General features: G+C 29.3%; 3 protein-coding genes across 6 annotated transcripts; 1 reads left to right on the top strand and 2 right to left on the bottom strand.

Moving 5' to 3' along the window:
- Positions 1–5,097: 5,097 nt before the first annotated feature.
- On the bottom strand, positions 5,098–6,851 carry LOC131853792 (actin-related protein 3). Its single transcript, XM_059204831.1, has one exon. It carries the CDS (start codon positions 6,736–6,738, stop codon positions 5,485–5,487), a length of 1,254 nt encoding a protein of 417 aa, XP_059060814.1. The 5' UTR covers positions 6,739–6,851; the 3' UTR covers positions 5,098–5,484.
- A 6,334-nt stretch (positions 6,852–13,185) lies between these two features.
- LOC131853756 (leptin receptor gene-related protein) lies at positions 13,186–16,638 on the bottom strand. Of its 4 annotated transcripts, XM_059204785.1 has the most exons (5): positions 16,490–16,638; positions 15,811–15,886; positions 14,764–14,950; positions 14,384–14,493; positions 13,186–13,817 (listed from the first exon to the last, which is right to left on the bottom strand). In XM_059204785.1, coding segments are annotated over exons 1-5 (390 nt in total). In that variant the 5' UTR covers positions 16,506–16,638; the 3' UTR covers positions 13,186–13,816. The 4 variants fall into 4 exon arrangements, with proteins under 4 accessions (XP_059060768.1, XP_059060765.1, XP_059060769.1 ...); XM_059204782.1 differs by having other exon boundaries at positions 13,186–14,493; positions 16,490–16,636; XM_059204786.1 differs by lacking the exon at positions 16,490–16,638 and adding an exon at positions 16,335–16,427 and having other exon boundaries at positions 13,186–14,493; positions 15,811–15,885.
- Positions 16,639–16,943: 305 nt separating this feature from the next.
- Positions 16,944–20,707, top strand: LOC131853808 (DNA-directed RNA polymerases I, II, and III subunit RPABC1). The gene is made up of 6 exons (XM_059204852.1): positions 16,944–17,141; positions 17,751–17,839; positions 18,513–18,691; positions 19,110–19,272; positions 19,600–19,678; positions 20,595–20,707. The coding sequence occupies exons 1-6, from the start codon at positions 17,085–17,087 to the stop codon at positions 20,658–20,660; spliced, it is 633 nt and encodes a 210-aa protein (XP_059060835.1). The 5' UTR covers positions 16,944–17,084; the 3' UTR covers positions 20,661–20,707.
- Positions 20,708–27,166: the final 6,459 nt, after the last annotated feature.

Raw genomic sequence — 27,166 nt, 5'->3', positions numbered from 1 at the left:
AACAACTGTGCCTCTACAAATATTCATAACAAGGGTCTTGGTAAGCATATATTCAAACAGATAATACTAAATAATGTGTTCGTAGGTGGGTACCTACTTAGTCACCAAGTATCAATTCTATACTATTGACAATTATTGTTAGTAATCATTTTATTATATCTAGAAGACTAGTTTGTGATTGACTGAGTGATTATGCAATGCATACCCTAAACCATGTAGATAGAAATTTAGGGATATTTTATTTATTTTTATATATATAGGCATTCTACAAAATTACGCGTAATAAATATGAAAAAACACTCAATTAATTAAAATATCTAAAAGGAAACATGGAAATCTAATTAACACTGCAGCTTATGGGCCATTACTGCTTTGAATGTTAAAGGTATAAGAAACGGTATTCTGGCGAAATCTAGCTTATCTTAAATTAAATCTTTAATGATAAACGTTAATCCTTCTGTAGATGAAAATTCTCGGTTCAGTAGATAAGATTGTATATCTTATTACTTATAGCTAAGCTAATAATAAAAAGAATCTATTTTATGTTTTCAGTGTGTACACTAAATTTAACATATGTATATAATGGTATCTATAATTATGTATGTTAAAATGCGAAATTAGAATAATAAAGGGATAAAATAATATAGAAATATATAAATATGAAGACAGTCAAATGTTGTGTAATTTACTTATTAGAATGTATAGGAATATTTTGTACTTATACTTAGTTATTAAAAATAAACTCATTAATTTACTACTTTCCTGTATGTATAGTTATTTATATTTCAAATAGCCTTCTGGCTCAGCTGTTGGTGTATGGTAAGTTTTAACGTCAATATTGTTTCTGAAATTTACATTTATAATGAATTAATCCTAATAGTAGTAGTAGTCTAAGTAGACCCCGACTAAACATTTTATAAACTAATATATACGTATTTAAATCACGCACGTGATAGTAGTTTTGTAACACTGGTATCCATTGTCTAAAAATAATTATTTATTTATTTATTCTTTTGCACACAAATTTGTATACATGGCGGGCTTAATGCCGGTAGTACTGCCTGTGATTTTTTTTGTTTGCTATTCTATTTATATAAAAATAATTGTAATGTAGTGTACATGTACAGGAATGTAAAAAATATCAAATTTCGTTGAGCCTAAGATTATAAAATATGCAATCATGTATCTTCATAAGTATAGTAATAAAAATCAAATAAGCACCTACTCTAGAATTTTCTGTAGAAATATTTTCTTGACTCGCAGCAGTTGTAATTAAAATTCTCATGGTGCGGAGTCCCCAACGCTGAGGGCAGGGTGAAACAATGGTTGCACTTTGCAATTAGCTCCGACCCTAACGTATTCATATTGCACGCTCCTAGACAGAAGCCGTATGGAAATACAGTAGTTACTCAGTAGGAAATAATCGGTTTTCTTCACTAGTCAGGCACTGCAATGTCGTATGATTTCGGATCATTATTATTTTGGATTAGATGTTCTAGGTATTCTTGTAGATGTAGTATGTAACTTTATATCTTTTTTAACTTATAAGGAACTCAATATTTCAAGTTATCTTTGTACAAATAGATATCTTACATTAAGATGTCACTTTTAATTATTCACGTAGGTACATGAAGTAAGTAAGAATGATACTAGGTGATACCTAATATAAAGTTTGCCAGGACGCTTAAAGAGTTTCGTTGTGTAGGAGATTGCTTGCAAAACCTACCTAATTTATTAAGCAAATAAAGTCAATGAAATAAAAAGTTGGAATAAATTATTACAGAATTATTTTGAAAACAAGTCTATGCTATCTATATATATACGAATCTCTAAGTACATATTTAATTGCAGTAGTTTTATAATATTAATAAATTAATTCATCCATTCATGTTAAAATTCTAAATGTAAATATTTGCTAAAATATTAAAAAAACATTTAGTAACCATTAAGGATTTTTAATACTATGGAAAAATATCTTATATATTACATTTGGCACTGTCTACTAGTCTACGTAAGACGGATTTGGTTCAACCTCCGGTTAAATTTTCTTAAGAGTATACCTACTAAGTATTTGAGTTAATAAACTAGTGCTTAAGTTGAAAAGTACATTTGTTCTTAACCCTTGAAGAGTTGCCAAGATTTCCTGTTACCACGGCCTTACGTCGGCTTATACTTCAAACAATTGAAACCCGGTATTCTATTTACTTTTTCCAACTCCTCGTGGTAACGCATCAGGAACAATGAAATTTTATATAAGAAAATATTTACTGCATTAGCTGCATGGATATTCTCTATATGATTTGTATATATGTAGGTATTAGAAGCGGACATTTTTGTAAGTATTATCATAACATTAAGTATAATTATCACTCTAATTATAAAAGTAGGTATCTACCTACTTAATATTTTTTAATGAATATATAATAATTTATTTTTGTACTGTTCTTTTAATAAACCCTCAATATTTAATAGATTAAAAAAAAAAAAGCCAATCCATTACCTTACCTAAGTATATGTGCCTATAGTTAATAAAATCAGTTATCGGAAATCCAATGTATTGAAATAATTTACGAGAATAGACAGACCCAATCTTCCGTATGATAATACAAGTGTAGATACAATAATCACATGAAATTACCTTACCTAATTAATTTATCTCTAAACTAACTTTCATATAGGCCATTTGGTGCACTTAATTGGCAATTAAAGAAATTGGTACCATATTAAAAGCATTTTACGTGTAGGTAAGTAGATATATTGTACGCGGATACAATCGGGGCGGTACCTCGGAAATCGACCCTTTTATAAAAGACATACATATTCTCGTTTGCGTTCCAGACTAATTAGAACTGGCGCTTTGTAAAAAGCCCTAATAGGCTTGCCATCACCTGGTAATTCGAGGCAAGTAGGTATGCTGTTATGTCAGGTTTGCCAATTAATTGTTGGTAATATGTAACAAGATCAAAAACAACAAACTACATGTTGTATAAAATACCTAATCTAATTATTTCGTCCGTCTCTGTTGCCTTGCCGAGGTATGGCGAACAGACAGATTTAACAGATTCTCGTAAAAAAACGACCTGCCCTGAGAAATTGTATCTATTGTAGTGAACTGTCTAGTGTTCACTTAGGGAAAGATTACAACGTTAGCAAAATATAGTTGACCTATATATTATCTCAACCTTCTAGTAGCAATGGTACAGATGACCTACCTGACCTTATTATACATACATACAAGAAAAATCTAGCACCAGTATAGTCCGGGTACCTACTCATAATTTTGAGTTTAGTATATTGAAATACTGTATTAGATATTAAAATATACTGTATTAGTACTTCAAATAGTGAATGAATTTCTCAAACTAGTGTGGGGTCCTGGATCTTTTTTCCTCATAAAAAAATTTGCGCATTCCATAAGGAATCTATAAAGATTGCATTATGAAATTTCCTACTAACGTCGCAAGTATTCCTTTCATCTTTGCCATTCACCAATTCCTATTGCAAATTCTTCTACTTGATTAAGAGAAGACTATGTGTCTTAGATTGTATATTCAAAAAGTGTCCTATGCTTTAGCTAAGGTCTGCAATCCTGCGACAAAATGCTGCAGCATTTCGAATGAAAATTATTATTAAAAAATGCAAGTGCCAACCCTGTACGTTTCACTATATTAGCACCTATCCAGCACCCACCAGTTATAGTTATGAATGCCTTCTTACTATACACATTAATTAGAAATGACGAATGAAAAGAGCAACTCTGACTCTTCGACGTGTTTTTATCGAAGGCCATATGTGACTGAAAGCAATCATTTTGTCAATGTAATAGGTACACTATATCACGTCGTAATTGTACATTTATGCGTATTTAACGATCTAGGACTTTTGATAAATTATAGGTATTTATCAAGTCTTATATATTTGAAATAAATCTCTTACAATGAAAAAGTATCATCAAAATCGATGTTTATATCAAGAAAATAGTACCTACCTATATAATAGAGAAAGGAGTAGTTAAGGACATTGAAAATACATGAGAAACAATTACATACATTCAATTACTAATTATGTAGAATGACTCCAGATTGGTTACTGATATAATGCACGTTTTTAAGCATATCATTCTGGTCTTGTTTCAATCATCAAAAACATTATACTTACTTTGACATAGATATGCATTCACCTTCGTTTTCATACATTTTCAGACTAAGCATCAAGTTTCTCCGCATACATCTAACGCAAGGAATTATCATAAAGTGGTCTCTATCGTTCCGAGAAAATCTTCCAGATTTAAATGTACCTGTAATACATGTCTATACATAGTTATCAGGCTTCCATTAAATACTGGGTGTAAAGTGAAGGTGCGGAAGGGTGAATCGCTAGGTTTTTTAATAAATTTAACTTCCTTTCTCTCAATTTATTAGTTGCTTATGTTGGTATCATCTTTAGTACTTTTAGAGTTCCCTTTGTACTTTCAATGCTTATTTTATCTAATTTCGTTACCGTACACATTCAGCTTAGCATTTATTTATAAAAATCAGAGATAATTATCTACCTATTTTCTAAACAAAATCCCCAATCGTGTTTAGTTAAAGTCGTGACTTTATATTGACAATAATCTAAAAATAAAAAAATCTATTGAATGGGGTCTCATGCGGTTTTCATCAATCAACTGTGATTTCTGATGTTTATATGTATAATTCGCTATGGTTTTGAATAAGCAAGACGACGGGAATGCCTAGTTATAAATCAAACTTAATGCGAGTAATATTGCAAAAGAACCATAAGTAGGTTAGTTAGGTATTGTGATTACAAATTATTCTATCAGTTAGTAAAGTGCATGCAGCTTACTTCAATAATATATCACGCAATGCAATATGGCTTCTATTACCCAGACTTAGAATTTCTTTTCGACATTTATGTATGATTAGGGCGCCATCTGTGTGATGCTAAAAGGTTTCGAAATTAATCAGTGTCTACAGGAGCTTAGTCATAATGTAGAACATATTTAATTTACAGTATTTTTGTTAATGACCATCATGAACTATTGTCAAATTTAGTGTACTAAATTAAAAGAATAAGAGATTATATAGAAGAGTATGATTTTATTTGGTAAAAAGCTGGAATGCAATATTAAATGCCATTAGTTTATATAGAGACTCCAGCCAACTTATACAAAAATAATTAAAATTACTATTAATTAAGGTTAATAAAATATTACTCTATTTTATGAACTCATTTTTAACATAATACTTAAAATACATGTATTGCATATTGTGCTATATGGAAGTACATAAAACTTTAATTTGGCTTGGCTCAAATGTTGTAATAAAAATAATAAAAACTATGATACTTAAAGTAACAGGCTAAGTATTCCTTGTAAAATGCTCTTTATATTTAATAAATTCATAACACTTAATTATTACATAATAATGAATCTACATTATTATAATTTGACTTAATACTGACAATAAATAAAGGCAATAATTATGTCATGGTGCCAAAAACAGGGTTGTGCCGACAGATACTAGGTCCATACTCCATGTATGCTTGTTTAGTATGGCACACTTGGTAAAACTCTGGAGTAGAACCAAGCATGCTGCCACCAAACCAGACTGCATACCGTTGCATGTAGTGAGAAATTACTTGAACATCAATTGGTGTTGGGGTGATGCGGCCTTCAGACAACATTGTAGAAAGCTTCAGTCGTGCATCCACAGTTCGTTTTATATCTCTCTGTAATCTCCTACCAAAGTCACGGAACATTGTTGATCCTCCAGATAGAACAATATTTCCATACAATCCTCTTCTTACATCTATTGGACAAGACTGTATAACTTCATCCACCATCTCATTAAGAGGCACAGTGAAATCAGGATTTGAGAACTCTGGGTGGAAAAATATCTCAGGTCCCAAAAATCTTTCATAGCCAACATCAACTGTGAATGGATTTTTAGTTATAGCATTCACACCAGTGTACTTCTTCATCCATTTAGCTGGATCTGAGTCATATTTAGCAAACTCTTTGGCAATATCAGGACAAATGTAACTGAATCTCTCCTTGATAGCTTTTGCAGTCTCCAAACTTTGCTCCGGTGGTATTCCAACTTCACGTTCACGAAGAAGTGACTGAATAAATGAAGTGATATTCCTACCAGCGACAGGAATATGTTTGATGCAGGAACCAATTACATAGCCCTCAGCTACGGGTACAATGTGAGTAACACCATCTCCACTATCAACTACAATACCCGTAAAGGTACGCTGTGCTGGTGCTCGTGACTTCCACGAGGCAGCGAGCGCTAACATTGCTTGCACAGCAATGTACAATCCAGGTACATTAAATGATTCAAACATTATTTCAGCCAAATACTCTCTATTTTCGGGTGTGTTCAACGGAGGTTCAGTGAGCAAGAAATGATGGTCTTCCGGTTCCGCTCTCAAGTATTTGAATATACATTGTTCAATATACCTTTCCATTAAATCCCAGTCCTCTACTAGGCCGTGGCGTACGGGATACTTAACAGCGTACCCTGTCGCATCGAATGCTTCATCTCCAATGAAGAAATCCAGGTCCTCAACGGCTTTCGTCATGCGACGAGTGGATTGATCACCAACTTTCGCAGTTTCTTTTATAGCGATGGCCGACGGAATGATAAACTGCGGTTCCTTGTTGCCGGCGAAGCCCAGTTTTGTATACCCGGTGCCGACATCGATAACACAAGCCGGCAAATGGTCCATTTTGATGAATTATTTTCAATTAGAAAAGTAAATGTTAACATTAACCAATAATAAGATAAAAATTGGGTGCGGTAAACTAAACGATACTTATTTTTGACATAAGGAACGTCATTTATCAGTTGATGATTAATTTACGTTCCATTTGTACACAACTTATCTCACAACGATAAATTAAAAGCAATCGGTTTTAGAGCCAATTATAATTACTAATGTTTTATATAGTTACAATATTTTTAATATTACATTGTTCATAAATTATCTCATATCATCATGTCCATCCAGCAAAATAATTCCTTCGTTTCTATAACACGTTCTTTTTTACTGTGGTTATCTAGAAAAATGTGTGTAATGGAACGGGCCAGTAATACCAGCTACTACACCAGCCGGTTCCTGTGCCAAAGTTGCCAACTCGTATTATAAAGTTCAATGCTTACTATAATTTATCGTGACCTAATAACAATAATTTAGCTATTGTTATTTTAATATATGATAATTAAATCGTCCACTCGCCTACACTGACGGGGCACCATTGAAGAATAATAAGATGACGATTACTTTCGATCGTGCCAGGTCGATATGACGATCACTTCTGACTTCACTGGTGTCCGTATTGGAACTTTGTTAAATTTATGTCCGACCGTTATTGGTAGAAGACAATTTTATATAAAGAAATGTCTTCTATTGTTCGTAAATTTTTATTTTGATGTGTTGTTTGTGAGCCTTGTTACTTCTACCAGTGGCACTCAATGAGGAAGTAGCCATTATTATTGCTAAAAGTTGCATATAGATGGCGTGATTGGTATCGATGGAATTCTTCATAGTTTTGCAAACGTTTTAAAAAACAAAACTGTGTTTTCAAAAATGTTTAATCAATTTTTAAAAAGTTATATATACATGTTAAAATGAAATAATGCGTTTAGAAAAGTAATTTTCATATATTTACTCATTTTGTTATTTTTCAGTACTTAATTACACTTTAATCAGTGCTAATATGGGGCTCAATGTTTTCAAAATGCTTTCATAGATGGCATTGTCGTCATTTGTATCGGCCTAATTAAATGTCTTTTTATATTTTCCAATAATAAGCACTTAATATATTATTATTGTAAATTAAACATATAAAATTTTTTTAAGTAAATTAAAAATAGCCGAACAAGCAAGTAATACTATTTCCAATAATACTTATGTATGAAGTGTTGTCATATTAAAAATAAATACATGTATTATCGATTTTTTCGAATAATCGATAGCAGGATTTTATTACAGCGCATTATTCGATGATGCTTTTAATGAGTCGTTGTGAACAGTAAATTTTCATTATTTTGTATTATAGCAGTGTTCCGTTTCAAAGAACGGAATATAGTAGTACATTATTAGTGTCGTTGGTTATTTACATTTGTACTGTAAAATCGATTACATAATAATTTAAAATATCGAGTACGAATCGTAGCTGTCTTCGAATACTGGCAACTGGTAAGATTAAAATAGTATTTAAAAAAAGAGAGAAATCGACCCTAACTCGAATACCATAAAGTTGATTTTCCTTTCTCATTAATATCATAGCAGTTTGTTTTTAACTTGTGTATGACTCTGTGGTATGATGTTTAACGAGTATTGTTATTGTACGGTGCATACATTTCAAAAATTATATTTTAATGTAGGTACATACATTTCTTTCATACATTTCATACATGTCAAAAATTATCTTTTAATGTAGGTACACACATTTCTTTCATACATTTCATACATGTCAAAAATTATCTTTTAATGTAGGTACATACATTTCTTTCATACATTTCATACATTTCAAAAATGAACTTTTTATGTAGGTACATACATTTCTTTCATACATCTCATACATTTAAAAAATTATATTTTAATGTAGGTACATACATTTCATACATGTCAAAAATTATCTTCTAATGTAGGTACATACATACATTTCTTTCATACATTTCAAAAATGAACTTTTTATGTAGGTACATACATTTCTTTCATACATCTCATACATTTCAAAAATTATATTTTAATGTAGGTACATACATTTCATACATGTCAAAAATTATCTTTTAATGTAGGTACATACATTTCTTTCATACATTTCATACATTCCAAAAATTTCATACATTTCAAAAATTATCTTTTAATGTAGGTACATACATTTCACACATTTCAAAAATTTCATACAATACGTTTCTTTCATACATTTCAAAAATTATCTTTTAATGTAGGTACATACATTTCATACATTTCAAGTATCTTTTAATGTAGGTACATAACACCCCATGTCAGACCCTTGTATTTGGAAGAAACTTAAAAATATTAGATGAATATATTTTTAATACGAATATTGTTTTATTTTTGTTCATCAACTTTATCCCTCACTAACAATACTAGTAGTAGTACATAACCTGGTTTATACCGCTAAAGATATTGAAAGATATACGAGTAATTCAGAATGTTATCAAGTTCAAAATAAGCACACATTACTTGCTTAGATAACAGAGTAATATTACTCGTAATAAAAACATTTGTAACACCCATATGTACCCATATACTACGTATGTATAGTAAGTACTTACGCTGCGGCGCCGTGAGACTCGTCTACCTCATCTACTCATCTACGCACGGTAACCGCGCCGACCGACCAATAGGAGCGCGCCTCTCGTGTTTCCAGAAAGTTCGCGACTAACGGACGATATAGTAGTAAGGCAATGAGTGTCCCAGTGACATCATTATAATATTTTCTCATTAAATTTTATTGTAATATACACAATTTCGCACTAAATAACGTGTTACCCCGTTACACATTTCTAATAATGAAAAACCTAGACCGACCCTGTTCACTTAATCTTACAAGATCTGACTTTAAAAATTACGATATCCTCATATAGCCTTTCATTTCCCCTTTCAATACTTTTTCGCATTAAAAAGTAGCCTTTCTCAGGGTCTACATTATCTGTCTACCAAATTTCAATTAAATCAGTTCAGTAGTTTTGCCGTGAAAGCGAGACAAACAGACAGACTGAGTTACTTTAGCATTTACAATATTTGTAAGAATATCGCTATTAAAAATAGGGGTTGGTGAAAGACGGGTGAAAATTTAGGCGTGTATGTATTTTCAATGTAACATTATAAATAAATAAAAAATTGTCCATAATACAAAAAAATATTTTTTCGGGGTAGGCCACCCCTATGACTTAGGGGTATAAAAAATAGATAACAACCCTACCTCAGACCTGGCAAGTATACATATCAAATTTCATCAAAATGTGGGAGAAATATGGCAACTAACACTGTGATACAAAATTTATATATAAGATATAGCGGAATTCTCATTAGGTAAAAGAGGGGTACATCGTAGAATACATGAGGTATATACCAGTAAATTAATTGTAGCTAAAATCAGTCTCATACATATAACGATTGAAATAAAAAATCGTATAGCCCGATTTTGATACGTACGAGTATAAACGTATCAAAATCAGGCTATACGTATAGCGCAGACGCGTTACAACATATCAAAAAAATAGGCATGGAATGTAAAATAAACCATAACAACATAATATATACATTGGCACATAAGCCATATCTGCAGAGTGTCGGCTAACGATATTATACCTACACATTTACATTGAATCTTGAATCGTCCCTAATGAGGTACACGATACAGTTACCTACATATCTATTATATACATATCTTTGCAAAACAGATGTCATGTAGACTGAATTGACTGCCATCTATTTTCATGCTTTGTTACTAAGCACCCACTAGTAATCCGAACTGCTTCAGATCTAGCGACATCTAGCGGCTACGGTGGCGAAATAAAATAGCCCGAAGAATAGATTAGGAAGGAACCATTTTCTTGTATGGGATGGGGTATCTGTATGTAATATTATGTTATCTGTGCTTTTACCAAATATATATGTTTTACTTTTATATTTTATATATATTTACTGCCGCTGCGCATTCAATCCCTACAGTCCAGACAGCATAAACCAATTTCATTATCATCCACAAGAAATATATTTGAAGTACGAAATAAATTATTTCAATATTTTACATTTAAAACGAATCTAGTTGCTGTATGAATGTCTATAAATATAGTATGTTCTAGATATATTTTTACGGTAGGAAACGGATAGATAATCGTTTCCCGTAAAGTAACCACAGTAGTGTGCATCATCTAATATCATATACAATTTGGTACGACTATGGTATAGACAAAAATAAACAAAACTTTAATGAGTATGTTTAAAAATAAAAAACAATAAAATATAAAGCAGGTTGATATATTTATTGTGACCTCGTTTTATTGTTACAGCTATTTACAGAATTTACATTACAGGAATGTAACAATACTACGCAAAAATATCTAACAAGAATATCACGTACTCTTTTTAATTTTAAAGCTCAACATCTTAATTATTTAACGCTTTTACAAATGTTTTTATTTGAAACAGATTGATTTTAACATCTTCATATAGGTATAAACCATCTGACAGTCGCTCGTGTTGTTCGATTCGCAGCATACACTGTCAAACAGATCATAAATAATTGCAAATACAATTTCAATATAAAATGGATTTGTTAATTAGAGCGTTATATAATCAAGCTGTATATGTATATAACATCGGCTTATAATAGGTAATTGTCATTATTTTTTTATAGATACCCATTTTGCCACAAGAAAAGCTGTTTAATTATATGAAATAAACAATGTGTAATGACACATGTAACAAAATGAAAAATACAATAATTTTGTTAAATAAATAAAATATTTTGGTATAATAAGTAGGTATAAGTAGGTACATTATATAACTATTAGTTATATAATGTACCTACTTATTATTTGTTAAAAAATAAACTTTGAGTTAGTATGAAAGATAATTCTAACAAATATTAAAATAATTATTTACTAAAACTTCCCTCTTGTTCATAAATATCTAAAACATCTAATAAACCTATTTTAATATATGTCCATCCCTATTAAACAATTTTAATTTTAAAGACAGTGACAAACCACTCCTATATCTAAAATGGATTTACTGGAGGCTTATAGCTTTATAAATAAGAGGGGTTATTTATTTTACAAGATTCCTCAAAATACAGCTAATATTAAAAAACTATAATATTTTAACAAATAATGAATTATTTATTTTGCCATCATATATTAAATATTTATTTTCATATATTATTAGTGTTAAATGAGTAATGGTGTAATTTCGTTGCGTAATGCTTAAATAGCTACAATCGACTTTGGGTAGTTTAGGCGATACCCTGGTCAATAGGTAGCCAATGTTTCATATTTCTTAATAACATTGTGATTAAACATGATGCGACATTTAATTTTTTTTAAATATAATTTTACTTTACTTTTCAATAAATATAATCTATTTATTATAGGGTAAAACCAAAAAATATTACTAATGTAATGTGAAAATTATATAAAAAAGATAACAAATACAAAATTAATTCTTTTGCAAATCAATATTCATTAGCAACACTAAAATTATTCCAATATATAAAATTAATATTTTTTCTATTAACTTTCTACAGCAAATTAAAAAAAAAGTATATATTGTGCCATTATAGAATTCAGAATTATCTTAAATATATTGGAATAATGTTACTTATACTTTGGTTGAAAATTTGTCTTTATGCCTTTTGTACACAGGAAAATAAAAATATCATGTGTCCATAAAAAATATTTATAAATTATAATTTTCTTAGTCTAATAATTACTTAATCCATAACATCGAACAGAGTGTTCATATTGTGTATGTATTTATTTTAACAATAAAAGCATTAAAATATTTAAATCTCCAAATTTACAACAACGTTCCACTTTTGTATGTTTATGGGTACAATTTTTATTTATCTTATAACCAATCAGAAATTTATTTTAATGTAAACAATTTATTGATATAATAAATGTATAATTTAACTTTCTTTAAACTATAATTTTAGTATTTCCATTGTTTATGCTGTATCTAAAAATAAATTAGATAAGATCTATTATAAATGATAACATTAGAGAAGCAAATTAAGAAAAAAAGACATCCAGATAGGCAAAGTCCAAATATTTGTTTACAATGATTGCCTATTTAGGCACAGAGCATAATAATACGATCCTGTTAATTGCAGTGAAATTAGATTTAAAGAAGTGTAAACTGAACTTTGTGATTTTTACATTGACTATTCCAGTATAATGCAGTGATTACTTTTGTGGTCTTTAATTAAATAACAGCACCACAGTTACTGCCTAAACACATGTATAAATTTGTAAAGTAAACAGTAAAATAAAGGCTTTTATTATTGTTATTATTATTTTTATACATATACAATCATAGAAGTAGTGCATGAAATATCAGTACTGCCAAATTTTTCAAGTAAAAAACGAGAATTAAATGTTGTAAATATGTATTATTGTTTCCAATACCAATACATTAACAGATTTGTGACAAATAAGTGACCTACCTCTTATTAACTTAAATAGTTGATAAGTGCTATTATAAATACTTTAATGCATTGGATGAATACATAATATTGAAAAATATATAATAATATACATATATTTAGATATCACATATTTGCGACAGTCATTATTCAATAATTTCTACCGTTTTTGGATACAAGAATAATTTCATTGAAGGTAAACTATAAATAAAGAGATTCATGGAGTTCACATAACACAATACATATGTGATATGTACCAAATTTTAATATTTAGAATTTTAGAGTATTGATTACGATCCAGATCTGTTGTACCCATTGCATACTGCTACATAAGTGCTCATACTGATTATAATCTGATTTGACTGCTAATAAATATATAGATATATAAATAAAAACTACAATAATCAATAATCTGGCATCACTGATACGCATAATCATAAAGTCGAATTTAATATAGACTACTCAACCAAAGATTCTTCTAGTTTCTGCACGAAAACTTAATTGGTAATTAAGTTTAATAAAAGATTTGTATGGAGATGTGTTATATTCTTATTTTTAACATTGGTCAATCTTTAATGCCTTGGTTGTGAAGAATCGCGCCTCTCGTACTGAATTATGTCTGCGAAGAATCACAGGTGTAGTTTTTTAACAGAATGTACTGGGTTCTAATAAATTTGCGACAATTGTCATGCCAATATTTTGAATCAGTATTATTAAAATCGTTAGTAATTGTAACATGCATGTAAAAATGAAGAATCTTAGTTATCTGCAACTTAATACAGTGAAATATAATAGACATATGACAATCGAGAACATAATAATTATATAAAAAAATGCCATTTATAATAATAATGAAGATAGGGTTAGTATGATTATTGATAAATATAACAAAATGTAACTTTATAAATGAAAATGTATTACATGGGTAATACTATGTATTGAGATAGGTTGTATGTATTATACAAAATTTATAATGTAAATATTAAACAACATTGAATACCAAAGAAGCCCCGGTATGTACCCACTCTGGTAGTCGGTTATCACTAACACTAAAGTTCCAATTGCTTTCAGACTTAGATTAAGTAGGTATACACAAAACCACAACATATCTTATTATACAAAAATTTTGTTTGCTTTGTATCGTCTCTTACAGTTAATAATAAAGGCAGCCTCTAAATCTCTCACCACATTGTGTAGTCAGAGTCATCCATATCGAAGATTGTAAAGAAACCAAGAATAGTCAGGTAAACTATTACATTGCCAGCAATTGTTAAACAGCATGCTCCCAATTGAATCTGTAAATAATTATTTATGAAATAATAGGTAAGTATTATTATAATAAAGTATCTTTTTAACAGGATCAGAAATTATGAAGTTATATATTATTATCTTTATCTCATGAACAATAAAAAGATTTAACATCAATAAAATGATTATTTATATTAAAGTTTTAATAAAATAGTAATAAACTTCAAATCCACTTTCAAAATTATAATTTTTTATGATGATATTATTTAACAGGATAATAATTATGGCATTAATTAATAGTTATTATTATTACTAACCGCCTCTGCTCGAGTGAGAACTATAGGTAGTGCAAACGAACTGACAATAAAGCCCATAGTTATGAAGATTGCTGCTTCCATACATGGTGAGTTTGTGCCACCAGTACTGTCACTGTGCCGCCGTGCTATCATAGTTGGTATTGGACACAGTACGTAAAACAATACCACAAAGAATGGCCACCATATTCTGGAATAAAACATATTGCAAATTGTATAGAATTCTAATTGTTAAAATATTTTTAAATTAATGTTTATTTTGTTCTAAAATAAATTTCAAATAGTTATGAGTCTTTATACAAAAAATATTTAATTGAAATCAAATGCAATATTTGTAATATTTCGAAAATCTAAAAATATTAAAAATACTATAGAGTATTACCTAAGTAAAATATGTTATGAATTATTTTGTAAAAAAAAGTGATCTAAAGAATGAGAATGTTGCACTATATTTCAGTATACAGGAAATTCTTAAAAAAGATAAAAGAAAAGTAGATACAATAATTATCACTTTGTCATAAGATGTGCAATACCAAAAGACTAGCATACTGAGCTATTGGGAGAGGAGCTATTTGATACAAGAGTAGTCTATGCTACAAATTGTATTTTATTAATTAAATAAATAAATGACTAATAAAATGAATTTCATTCATACAATATCATAGACGATCTCACTAATGTACCAAACAATGTCTACTTAGCTTGGGACTATATTATGCTGTGTGAATTGTCCAGTTTTATTATTATATTATGTTTATAGGTGATGAGTATCACATTTTACATAAAAATATGTTTAGGTAAAACAAGCATTATTTAGCTATGATAAGAATAATTCCCTGGTTAGAGAACACCCTATATGATTAATAACACCAAAAAAATATTTTGTATATAATACAACTAGTATCAAATACTATATAAATGGATAATTATCATATACATTTGAAAACTATGCTGAATGTTAACAAATTTCTAATAAAATTTATTTCTATGACAATATATTTAGAAGTCATTATTTTAATTATTTATATAATTAAATGACTAGTTACTTACTTGTACTGTGGTAAAGCACATGCAAGAATGACAAATGTCATTCCTATGGAACCCAAAAACGCCAATGACACCAGACTGAAAAAAATGTTGTTATTGATTGTACTTTAAAAAATATATTCCTATGTAAAATAAACATTTAAACAACCCAGAGTGTACTCCTAAGAAAAATTAAAAGTTAAGCATATTGTTGAGTAAAGTTCTTGAGCTATTTTACATCTTTCCGATGTGAATGATAATGATAAGAAGATTAAGAAAACAATACATGTACAATGTTCATGTGACCATATTACTCGAGTTGTAGGTTAATAACTGCTTTAATTCGCTATTAAGTGGCAAGGGAATAACACTGTAATAAGTTATTATGTACCTAATAAAAATTTTCATTACAATATGTACCCGATATTACTAAATGAAATAGGTATTTGCAGTGATCTAGATGGCTAAAAAGGTGAGTCACAAAGAAAGGGAAACTGTTTGTTTAGATATACAAATATGTTGTTTATTAGTGTAAACATTATACTCACCCTAATCATTGTTGTCGACGATTACATGAAAGGAAGAAAATAATAAATTAGAACGGTAATTGTTGGTAAATATTGTGTCATACGAAAAAATTAAAATGACTTTCACATTGTGGATTAGAACTATGTTACAACATAATAGAATTTCGGCAACATACCTTTTATACCAGCCATTATGCTTATCAATAAATTATTAGCTTAAAATAAATGGGAAGGAAAATTATACAGATATTTATAAAAATCACAAACTTCAAACTTCACTGCTCTATAATAAATATCACTCAAAAAAATATTATTGAATGAAACGAATGAAAGTAGACTCGTGAAAAATATCGATGCATCACTATTCGATATTGTCATATGGTTTACATACAGCATGTACTTTCTCTATGTTATCGATAGATGCGTTTTTGAAGAACTTCATATACGAAAATAAATACAAATAAACATACAAACATTGTATATTAATTTAGCCTGTAATTCTGCTCTATTAATGAGATTTAAAATATATTATAGTTTTTTTATCCATTTACCAAAATTAAGAATTACAATCTTAACCACTATCGACTGCAAAGTGGTCTGTGGAGTTAAAAGATTCGTAAACACAAATATAGTATCTGTGGCTTCTGTGGTTTGTTAGCATTTTTCATGCTAAGTTAAAACTTTTTTTTATTTATATTTAACATTACTTATTATTGCTTTTGTTTAATATTTTAATTTAGTAATTAATTCATGATTTAAGTTATAATAAAAATGGATGACGATGCGGAAACATACAAACTGTGGCGAATTAGAAAAACTGTTATGCAGGTTAGGTTATATTATCTTTATATGAAAAACAATTAAACAATACATAATAACACAATTTATATATTGCTTACTTTTCTCTCTAACGAAACTAGAATTCAAAAAGATATCAAATTTTAATTTAATATTGATATCATTTTTTTGTATACATAAAATTTGTGTTTTTAAGAAAAGAAAAGATTAGGATTGATAATTCGGGCATTTGGGGATATTTATGCTAGATAGATCTGTAGTCATCAGAGATCAAAAAAAATATTAAGGCAACATTGCATATAGCGATACTTGTCTTCTTGCCTTACACTATAAAAAATTTTACGATAGCCTGATGATATTTTATATGCCACATAATAAATAAAAGAAAAACAGCTAACTAAATGGCTCTTAGACAAACTATTCTATAGTGTTAAATTATAAATTTCAATTTCAATAACATTTTCAAATTCAATAATTCATTATACGCTATTGTATTGATATTAAAATAATTAAAATAATGTAGTGATCAATATAATATTATTGATATTAAATTTATTAAATACTGGCTGTTACCTGTAACTATGTCTAATATACATTAATTTCAAATTTGTGAACAATGTACTTTTGTTATTGTTGTAGCTTTGTCATGATCGGGGATATTTAGTAACCCAGGATGAGTTGGACCAAACATTGGAGCAGTTTAAAGAACAATTTGGTGACAAACCAAGGTTGGTATAACAAACATACCTATGTATAATCTAGCTGTCTCAGATATGGTCCTTTCTATAAGGTTCTTTTTAATTTTGTGATCAATAATCTGCATATTTAAAAAAATAATTTGTTTTGTAAATAAATAAACATTGACATTATTGGCATTTGTCTATTGTCTCTTTTTATAACAAGTGTCCTCAAGATGAATATATTTCACAAAGTAAAAGAAAAATAATATACCAGTGTCATTTATATTTATTTATATTTTGAAAATATCCAAATAGGTCCTTTAATTAATGGTGAATTCTTGTGAAAATTCGATTTATTGTATTTATTATGTATTAATAATTTATAATACTTATTTATTTTAAGTTTGTCTTGTAAAGTAAATCTACTTGACTGAATGAAATGTAACATGCATTTTTATAACTTCAATTTCCATTAATTATATTCTAAAAAGAATTCCTATGTTCATAAAAAAAATGAAATAAAAAAATTTTGAATGGTTTATATTTATATTTTATTTTATGGCAAAGACAATGTGTTTACAATACATTAATTGAGAGATGTTTACGTAAGCACGGGTGGAGGGGGTAAGAGCTTTGCTTACTTTTGCTGACAACGGGGGATGGGGGGTAAATAATTGTGATAAATCTTGATATATCTGTATTTTATTTTATTTGTTTACAGTGAGAAGCGGCCGGCTCGTAGTGACTTGATTGTCTTAGTAGCTCACAATGATGACCCTACAGACCAAATGTTTGTGTTCTTCCCAGATGAACCTAAAATTGGAATTAAAACTATTAAAACATATTGTACTAGAATGCAAGAGGAAAATATTCATAGAGCTATTGTGGTGGTTCAAGCAGGTAGCAAAATAATTTAAATTATATATCTAACATCAATTATTTATATGAGACTACTAATTAAAATTACTTATAAGTACATATAACAGATATTTCAAAATATTTAAAAGTATTATTGTATAAGATGTTTTAACCATTAATATGTATTAACTATATTTTAACAGTACATATTAGTTAAAATAGCAGTTTTTCTTGAGAGCAACTACGGTTACTATTAACTCCCCTATTCGAGAACTGTATTGAGATATTGTAAAAAGAAGTATTTTTACAACATTTCAGTAATATATTAAAATCTGTTGCATACATGGTATAACAATGGTATAAGCAAACACAGAAAATATAAAATACGACTTTGTTTATTATTATTTGTGCATTACACTTTCCACACTTATTCATTTTGTTATTAATATATTTCTTTCAGGTATGACACCATCAGCAAAACAGTCATTAGTGGATATGGCGCCAAAGTATATTTTAGAACAGTTCCTTGAGTCTGAATTACTGATCAATATAACAGAACATGAACTGGTTCCAGAGCACATAGTTCTAACTCCAGATGAAAAACAAGAGCTGCTTGCTAGATAGTATCCTTTTATTATTTTGAAGACACAAATATTAACGATAAGTCATATATTTGATCATTTTTATTAGACAGAATAGTTATGGTAATATATTTATTTATAGTAGTGGTAGCCTAATGGTCAACCATAATTAATGTACGAAATTTTTACTTCACATATTTAATATGATGAAATGACTCCAGAAGTAATCTAAAGAAACTATTTTCAATATAAAATATCTCAAAAATAGAATTCTTAAAATATCTTACTGTACTTGTACTAAAACAAATTCAAATTGTGCTATTATTTTCAGAAGAAATATATATTTAATATACCTTAACATGTACACAGCAAATTAAAGGAGAACATGTTGATGAGAATACAGGCTGGTGATCCCGTCGCTAGGTATTTTGGACTCAAGAGAGGACAGGTTTGTAAATTGATGTATTTAAATATATAAAATACTAGCTGTTAAACGCAACTTCATCAGCTGTTATTTTAAATAAAAGGTCTATATTGTTCCTTTTCAAACAATAATCTTCACATCACATTTTATTAAGATCTATTTAGCCATTTTATTATAGCAATGTAAGTAATAAAAAGATACATTTTTGCATTTATAAGGTTAGTATTAATATACTATATTGATTTTTTAAATTGCTTTTTTAATATGAAAGACAAATATTGTAGAAATTCACGAATTTTTTTTTTTACATTTTACTAAAAGGATATTAGGATACCTATATATTAAATTAGTTTCATATTCGTGTAATTGTGTATGATGAAAATTCAGTTTAGTTTTCCTGTAAATTCGTTGATTGTAGTAATAACGTGTGTCGACAATGAATTAATGTTTCGTTTATGATTTATGTGTATACAACTATTGCATGAACTAGTTGCACATAAAGTTATGAATTTTGATGATATAAGTAAGTTTAGCAATGAATAATGCAATGACCCATATCAGTAGTGATTAATTGTTGAAAGGATGTTCCGGGCGGAAATTTTTAAATTTTTCTCATTTATTTATCGCCTTGATGTTTCGTTATATTACCGGACTACTGAAGTAATTCTCGTTCTACAATATTAAGTGCTTTGGCGATTTTTATAGTTCCATATTTCGTGGCCAATTATGGAACTGACTGTTACCGATGTTTTAGATACTTTTATGTTTCATACTTCTTAAGTATACTTCTTCTTTCTAAGTCCTATGTTTTATATAGTACCTAGGTACAATATGGGATTGGATTGAAATTGAGATTATACTACAGAGTAGACTTTTTTTATCATATATATATGATAAAAAAATATATATTTAATTATCTTCATTATTTAATTTTTTGCAGGTCGTGAAAATTATCAGATCATCGGAAACAGCCGGAAGATATATTTCATATAGATTAGTTTGTTAAGTCTAGGTTTATAATTGATAAAAGTCCAATAAAATTCCATTTCTATACATTTATTGTTTTCTTAATGTCTACTTAATTACACAGTTATCTAAGCTACATATTTATTATATTCATAAGAATGAGGACGGTAACTGTTTAAAATTTAAATAATTTACGATACGCTGATATAATAATAAGTAAATCTGGAATGACTGGAAGAGAACCCTGAATATCATAGAAGTTAGCTCAGTCAAGTGCACCATTCCATTATCATCAAAAAAAAATCTTCAGTTAGGGGGTACACCGCATTATGTATGTTACGTGTACAAGCATACATTTACAATTATAGTGGAAAATCACAACATTTTAGTTGAGTGTATGTGAAGAAATTGCTCTTGCTATAACATAAAATCGATACGAAGTCGATAACATTAATTGCACAAATATAGAATCTCCGCATTTGTACTAATAACAAAAAAACTAAAAATTCAATATGAGTTTTATAATTTCACAATAATTTTTCAATTTCAATTTGGAAAACGACGATGCGACATCAAATGACGATTTGTTGAATGTTAAAATTATTTTTTTATGTTCTCAGTTACTTTTCGCTTTTAATATAAAATTGTATTTTGCGTTCGCATTTTGCTCGGAGTGTATTGCAGTAGGTACTAAAATTGCCAAATACATACTTAAATTCTTCCTTTATTTGCGATTGACTAACTATAGGTATATTCGTGTGCATTTGACACAAGTGATTTTATGCGTAAAACATGGGCTAATGGTAACATTATTTTGAAAATGTGTAGCTACATAGGTAATATAATATATAATATATCTTATTGTTACTAAATGCAAGTAAAATTAAACTATTAAATTTGCTTTAATTAAGTTTTTTTGTAATAGAATTTTTCCCGGTGAGAAACAGAGGTCGGATAGAGATAGGTACCTATTGTTGTGATATAAAGTTAATATATAATGATCCTAATAGATTAGTATTAAACTTGCAAAAAATTTTGATGTGGAACAAAAACTGTGAAAGCTCTTGTATAATCTTTAAAAGGTAACAATGTGGTAACACTGATAAACACTAATAAAATACTAGATATTTTCTAGTGGTAGTTAGGTACAGTTATATCTAATGATCTATACCAACATATAGTTAGGTAAGTAACTATATTGAAATTGTGCAAGCATATCTTCTTCAAGCGTCTTTTAAAAATTTACCTTTAAGAGAAATATTTACTAAGCCCACAGGTATAACCGACGTATCATTTTAGAATCAGTTTTGCATATTATTAGATATGGTCCAAGCGATAGCTAATAAGAGTGAGGAACTATCTAATAAATTTATTTTATTTTACATAAAATACATACAATGCCGCAAATGAATTATACATCTACATAATTATACAATCAAATGCATCGTATTCCTAAGTTAACTTTACAAGTTTCTTTTATCATAACATTTGGCATACTTACCTATATAGGTACTGAAGCTGCGTTCCGGTCACCGTTATGACAAAGGACCGTAACAGCAGCAATTATACAATAAAACCTCTTATATCCAAAAAAATGGATAACTTTCCTAAAATACCATAATCGCGGCATATGTAACGATGGCACGCAATGTACGTACTAGAGACCGCCGTATCGAGTACATGCGAGCAGCGCCTGCGCAAATGATCTTCACACGCCGCAAGAGCATCATACTTTTCGCACGTCGCAAAAATATTCACGCAATTACGTTAACAACCACTTATGTACGCCGCTCGTGTAATAAAACGGAAATGGATCCTATTCATAGACGGTAGAAAATTTCTATAGATTGATGAACCTTCGAGCTGTGATATTGTTCTGATTTTCAAATACCCTTTCGGAATTTGAGACTGTTTGTGAAGAGATTAAATTTTCAGTACTTTACAATCAGTTTGTTAACGGCGGTTATATTGACAGAGCGTGACTTTGTGATCATATGAACATGTGTTTGTGACATTGGGAACAGTTCGGCTGTCGTCATGAAATAATGAGTTTGGAAATTTTGGATGGATTTGTAGGTAAGTCAAAAAAATAACCTATATTTACTTGGTTACATCGACAGCGATATACACTTCAGTTAGTTTACGCTTACCCCAATGTAATAGTTGATTATAGTGATGGAAATAATTTATATTTTAATAACAATACTATTATTATAGATGCGAAAGTGTTTGTCGATCTGACTGTTTGTATATTATCTTTTCGGACATAGGTTATCTTGTAATTTGTATATTCCATGTTAGGCCGCCGTCGAGTAACTCGAGAGTACCTATAGCACTAAGTATAACTATAGCATAATACCTTTAGTACCATACTTTATGAATAACTAAAGAAAGCAGACGAATTCATGGGTAGGTTGCTTTAATATAAGAACCAATACGCATGTGTGTATTGGTTTTTTTTTGGTACACAATATTCCAAAATATCTCAGATATAAAATATCTACAATAGGTGGTTGGATAATCATCATCATTACATAGTATAAAACAAAGTCGCTGGGACTGTCTGTCCGTATGTATGCTTAAATCTATAAACCTATGCAACGGATTTTGTAGTGTTTTTTTAAATAGATAGAGTGTACTATCGTACTCTTTTAAATTCTAGAGGAAGGTTTATATATATAATATATGTACACCCGTGTGAAGCCGGGGCGAGTAGCTAGTTATATATGAATAGTATATGGATACCATAATAACATGGAAATGTATAATAACAAATATATAGAAATATATACCTGTTGCCCACCTACTTAGTCTAACTACCACTTTAAGATGTAGGTATAATTATTTACCATCACTATAATTGTCCTTAAAGGTAAGTCATTAAAAACTACTCATTGAGTTATGATGTATTGTAGGTACTAGATGAGATACCGCAACAGCAGACGTACTAATCTTTTGCGGCGCTTTAGCCACATTTTACTCGGTCACACGCTAGAAAAAAACCGGCTGACTACGAATCATACTCGCAATCAGGAATTCAATTTCAAATAAACTTTATGAAAATATTTTTTGCTTTATTAGATGGATCATTTAATATTAATTTCATTTACCTAGGAAACCTATGCTTATTATGTTTCTTTTATTAAATATGTATAACAGGATATCTATGTAATGAATATTAGGACTTTTCTAAGTTCTTACTAGTTATTAAAATATGAAATATGCCGCTATGACAGAGACGAAGTCACATTATATGTGTAGCGTACCGTAACTGTAAAACCTACATAAAATGCTCTGTGGTGTGTGTTAAGGTAGATACTGATTATAAGAAAAGAGTAAATGCAAATTAAGTATTTTCATTATTTTCCAATGCACATTGACGTATTTATACATCCGTGCGTGTCTTCTTTACGTTTTTATATTGTAGGTACGTAATATCTTAATGTTCATATTGCACTTTTGCGGTTTACTATATATAGGTTCTGAGTCCGAATCTGGCAATATCAAAAACTTTACTTGTAATATGTATTGACTGATACTAACACCAATAATAAATCAAATTCATCTCAGAGACGGCGGTAAGTTCGTCTCTGAATAAAGGATTTGTTATTTTTTTTATATTTTTTTGCTACGTTGGCACTGTTTTGGCGAAACGTGGGCATATCACATTCAACTACATATGTCGACAGTTGACGATGCTTCGGAGACTTCTGACTATCCCATGTGGGATAACATATATGTGTACGACGAGATAGTATATATGTATTTTGTTTTTATGATAATGAAGAAAATTCATTACACGAAATCGGAATTATTCATTACACGAGATTCGAATTTTCTCTTCGCTTTTACTGGTTATCAATTAAAAAATCCACGGCCCTAAAATTTGTAGTATTAATTACGACCATAAAATATATTTGGACAGGTTTGGAGAATCTATTAGCTTACTATTTACCTAGTTCGTAACAGTCGGTCACGATAAGCAAATTAGAAAGTAAAAAAATTTATAGCTCTTTAAATATTTAAATTAGACCGGTCTTATAAAGCAAAATATGGAAATAAAATTAGAAAGATGCCTTCTAGATCTGATGAAAACGTAATACTTTGTTTTCTTATATTTTGAATTTACGTGTTGTTTATCGGAATAATTATTGCCTTACAGATTACGTAGAAACTGATGTTCTGGGTTATGTTCCTCGTCGGTTAAATCCAGACTATTCATACTATTATAAAACCGAAAGAGTACATATGCATCTATATCTATGTTTGATATTTTTTCACTAGTAAATGGCAGAATGGATCCTAATGCAATTTCACGTGCAGGTACATTGTATTACGAGGAGTTATATTTTATTTAAGAAACCAGTCACAGCAGTAACAGTATGTAACAGCGTGTATAATATAGATGCAGTTACCACTTTCGATTATGTGGGTCATGAGGTATTACTTTAACTGCTATTAGCCCAACGATATTAGTATTAGATTTCTATACTTTATATTACATAATAACAATCATTGTATCTGTCCAGTTCATGTGTAGGTCATGTCATGATACTGATTGAAAATAATTGTTTGTGTATAATGAAAATCATTAACAGAGTATAATATAACTATCAATCTATTAAACGTCAATCAAGTTGACAAGATCTGTCGCCGTTAAACTGTTTAGTGAGTAAAAGGTGTGTTTTAACTTAAGTAGAGAAAAGGTTCTGAACTTGACTATGTTTAATATTGTGTTCAACAGTATGAACCAATTTTAGTGATACTTTTTTGCAATTTTGTCTATGAGTTGCTTCTGTAACAATACTTACGAGTATTCCGTTTTATCATCATTATGATCAATTTTGTTGTGTAGCAATAATATTTTATAGATACAGATTTATAAGCAGTTCGGAGCAATATGTGTAAGAATAACTGGATTATTTAAAATATAGGATCTTCGACAATACAATACGTACTACATACAATGCAATGAAATAAAAAAAAAGTTTCTTAAAATAAACTGCGTTCGAAATGAGTAGATAGTAAACCTATTTTGTAACTACATACACTAGTTGATCAAAACCGTAGGTAATATTAATCCTAAGAAAATAATGTGCACTCGTACATAAATAAAACAGCTAATAATTACTGTGTGCACCATGCACAGAGAATAATTATAAAAACATAGTATGATAGAAAGTGCATTACAAAAGGCGGTTATATCGCTAACAGTAATCTTTTACTGAAAACCTGTATAACAATATAAAAAATTATAGTGATTTGTCTCATCTACTAAATATAAATGGCTAGACAAACAATATTAGTAAATGGTCTAGGTGAAAACATAATTTCCGAGTGCAATTGATGAATTAAGCGGCTCGCTGAGTGGAACTGCGTGTATCTGAATCAAGCATGCATCCCACTACACCGTTTCCACTTTTCCTAGTGCTACTATTAAAAAGAAATTCGTTACATCAAGATATGTTACTTACTCTGTTCGATGAAGTGAGGATAGTTACCTAAGTAACAAAAACTTATCAATAATCATGGGATTTTGTATCACGATACTAGATCAATTAATGGCACTTTGCTTCTAAATTTATGAGGTCCGAACACGCTTCAGTTTATGTAAAAAATCTAAGTATTGAAAAGCACGCTTCGAGGTTTTTTTTTAAATAAGATGTTGGTCTATTTAATTTTTGATAGGCGACTACTGTCGTCTTTATAAATATGTACTTATTTTTAAACTTAAATTTAAAAAGAAAACATATTTCCATAGGACTATTTACGTACTTATACAAAGATTGACTGCCAGATTCACTTGAGATCAACTGGTAAGAAACTGAACCGATTTTCTTTAATAAGTAAATTTGTTAACATTATTTATATATGTTAACAAATTTACTTATTAAAGTCTATCTCTGTCTATCTCTATCATTTATTTAAAAGTCCCATAGTTACTAGTACATTAACAACTATTACCATACACGGTCGTTAGTTAAGTAATAGTTTACAGAGTAATTGGCTTTGCTCAGTAACCCTGGTTTTTTTTTTTTTTATTAAAATGTTATTTTAGAATATCTTTTCGTATCTAATTCTGTTGCCCATAGTATTTATCATGCGTTTAAGAGGACTAAGGCGCACCTTATATCGAAAATGGCATTAGCTATTTGATCGTTCGAATTTAAAAAAAAACTTCTTATTGTTACTGCATGACAAAAATATACAAGACTGTCATCAACGTGAGTGATTATATACAACATTGCCACAGGTAGATTGTTTTCTAGTATATTAGAAGGAAATTATGCGGTTTTGATAATTTATAATGTGTTTTCTCAAGTTCCCGTGAGAAATCAAAACCTCTTAGTGGCCATCTAAATGAGAAACATCTGTGAAAAAGTCATGTCTGCCTAGTTTTGTACCTAAACTTTATAATTTTAATTACTCATGACCAGCATGTAAATGGTATGGCACTTTAATGTAGGTACGTACTTACTTGAAAGAATACCTATTACTAACTTAAACGTGGGTTTAATATTGCAAACATTAGTCATTTAAGATTAT

Source organism: Achroia grisella, unplaced genomic scaffold (genome assembly GCF_030625045.1).
Source record: "Achroia grisella isolate CSIRO2021 unplaced genomic scaffold, CSIRO_AGI_Agris_v1 utg906, whole genome shotgun sequence".
NCBI lineage: Eukaryota > Metazoa > Arthropoda > Insecta > Lepidoptera > Pyralidae > Achroia > Achroia grisella.
The sequence above is the reverse complement of the archived record's forward strand: the minus strand, read 5'-3'. Positions and strand labels throughout refer to the sequence as shown.

Excerpts from the sequence above, each read along its gene's own strand:
- LOC131853756 (XM_059204782.1), bottom strand. Across the intron at positions 14,951-15,810 it reads TGTGCTTTACCACAGTACAA|AATATGGTGGCCATTCTTTG; the intron begins GTAAGTAACTAG and ends GTTTTATTCCAG. Across the intron at positions 14,494-14,763 it reads TTCTCACTCGAGCAGAGGCG|ATTCAATTGGGAGCATGCTG; the intron begins GTTAGTAATAAT and ends AATTATTTACAG.
- LOC131853792 (XM_059204831.1), bottom strand. The coding sequence starts at position 6,738 with ATGGACCATTTGCCGGCTTGTGTTATCGATGTCGGCACCGGGTATACA.
- LOC131853808 (XM_059204852.1), top strand. The coding sequence starts at position 17,085 with ATGGATGACGATGCGGAAACATACAAACTGTGGCGAATTAGAAAAACT. Across the intron at positions 17,840-18,512 it reads CAATTTGGTGACAAACCAAG|TGAGAAGCGGCCGGCTCGTA; the intron begins GTTGGTATAACA and ends ATTTGTTTACAG. Across the intron at positions 19,679-20,594 it reads TTGGACTCAAGAGAGGACAG|GTCGTGAAAATTATCAGATC; the intron begins GTTTGTAAATTG and ends AATTTTTTGCAG.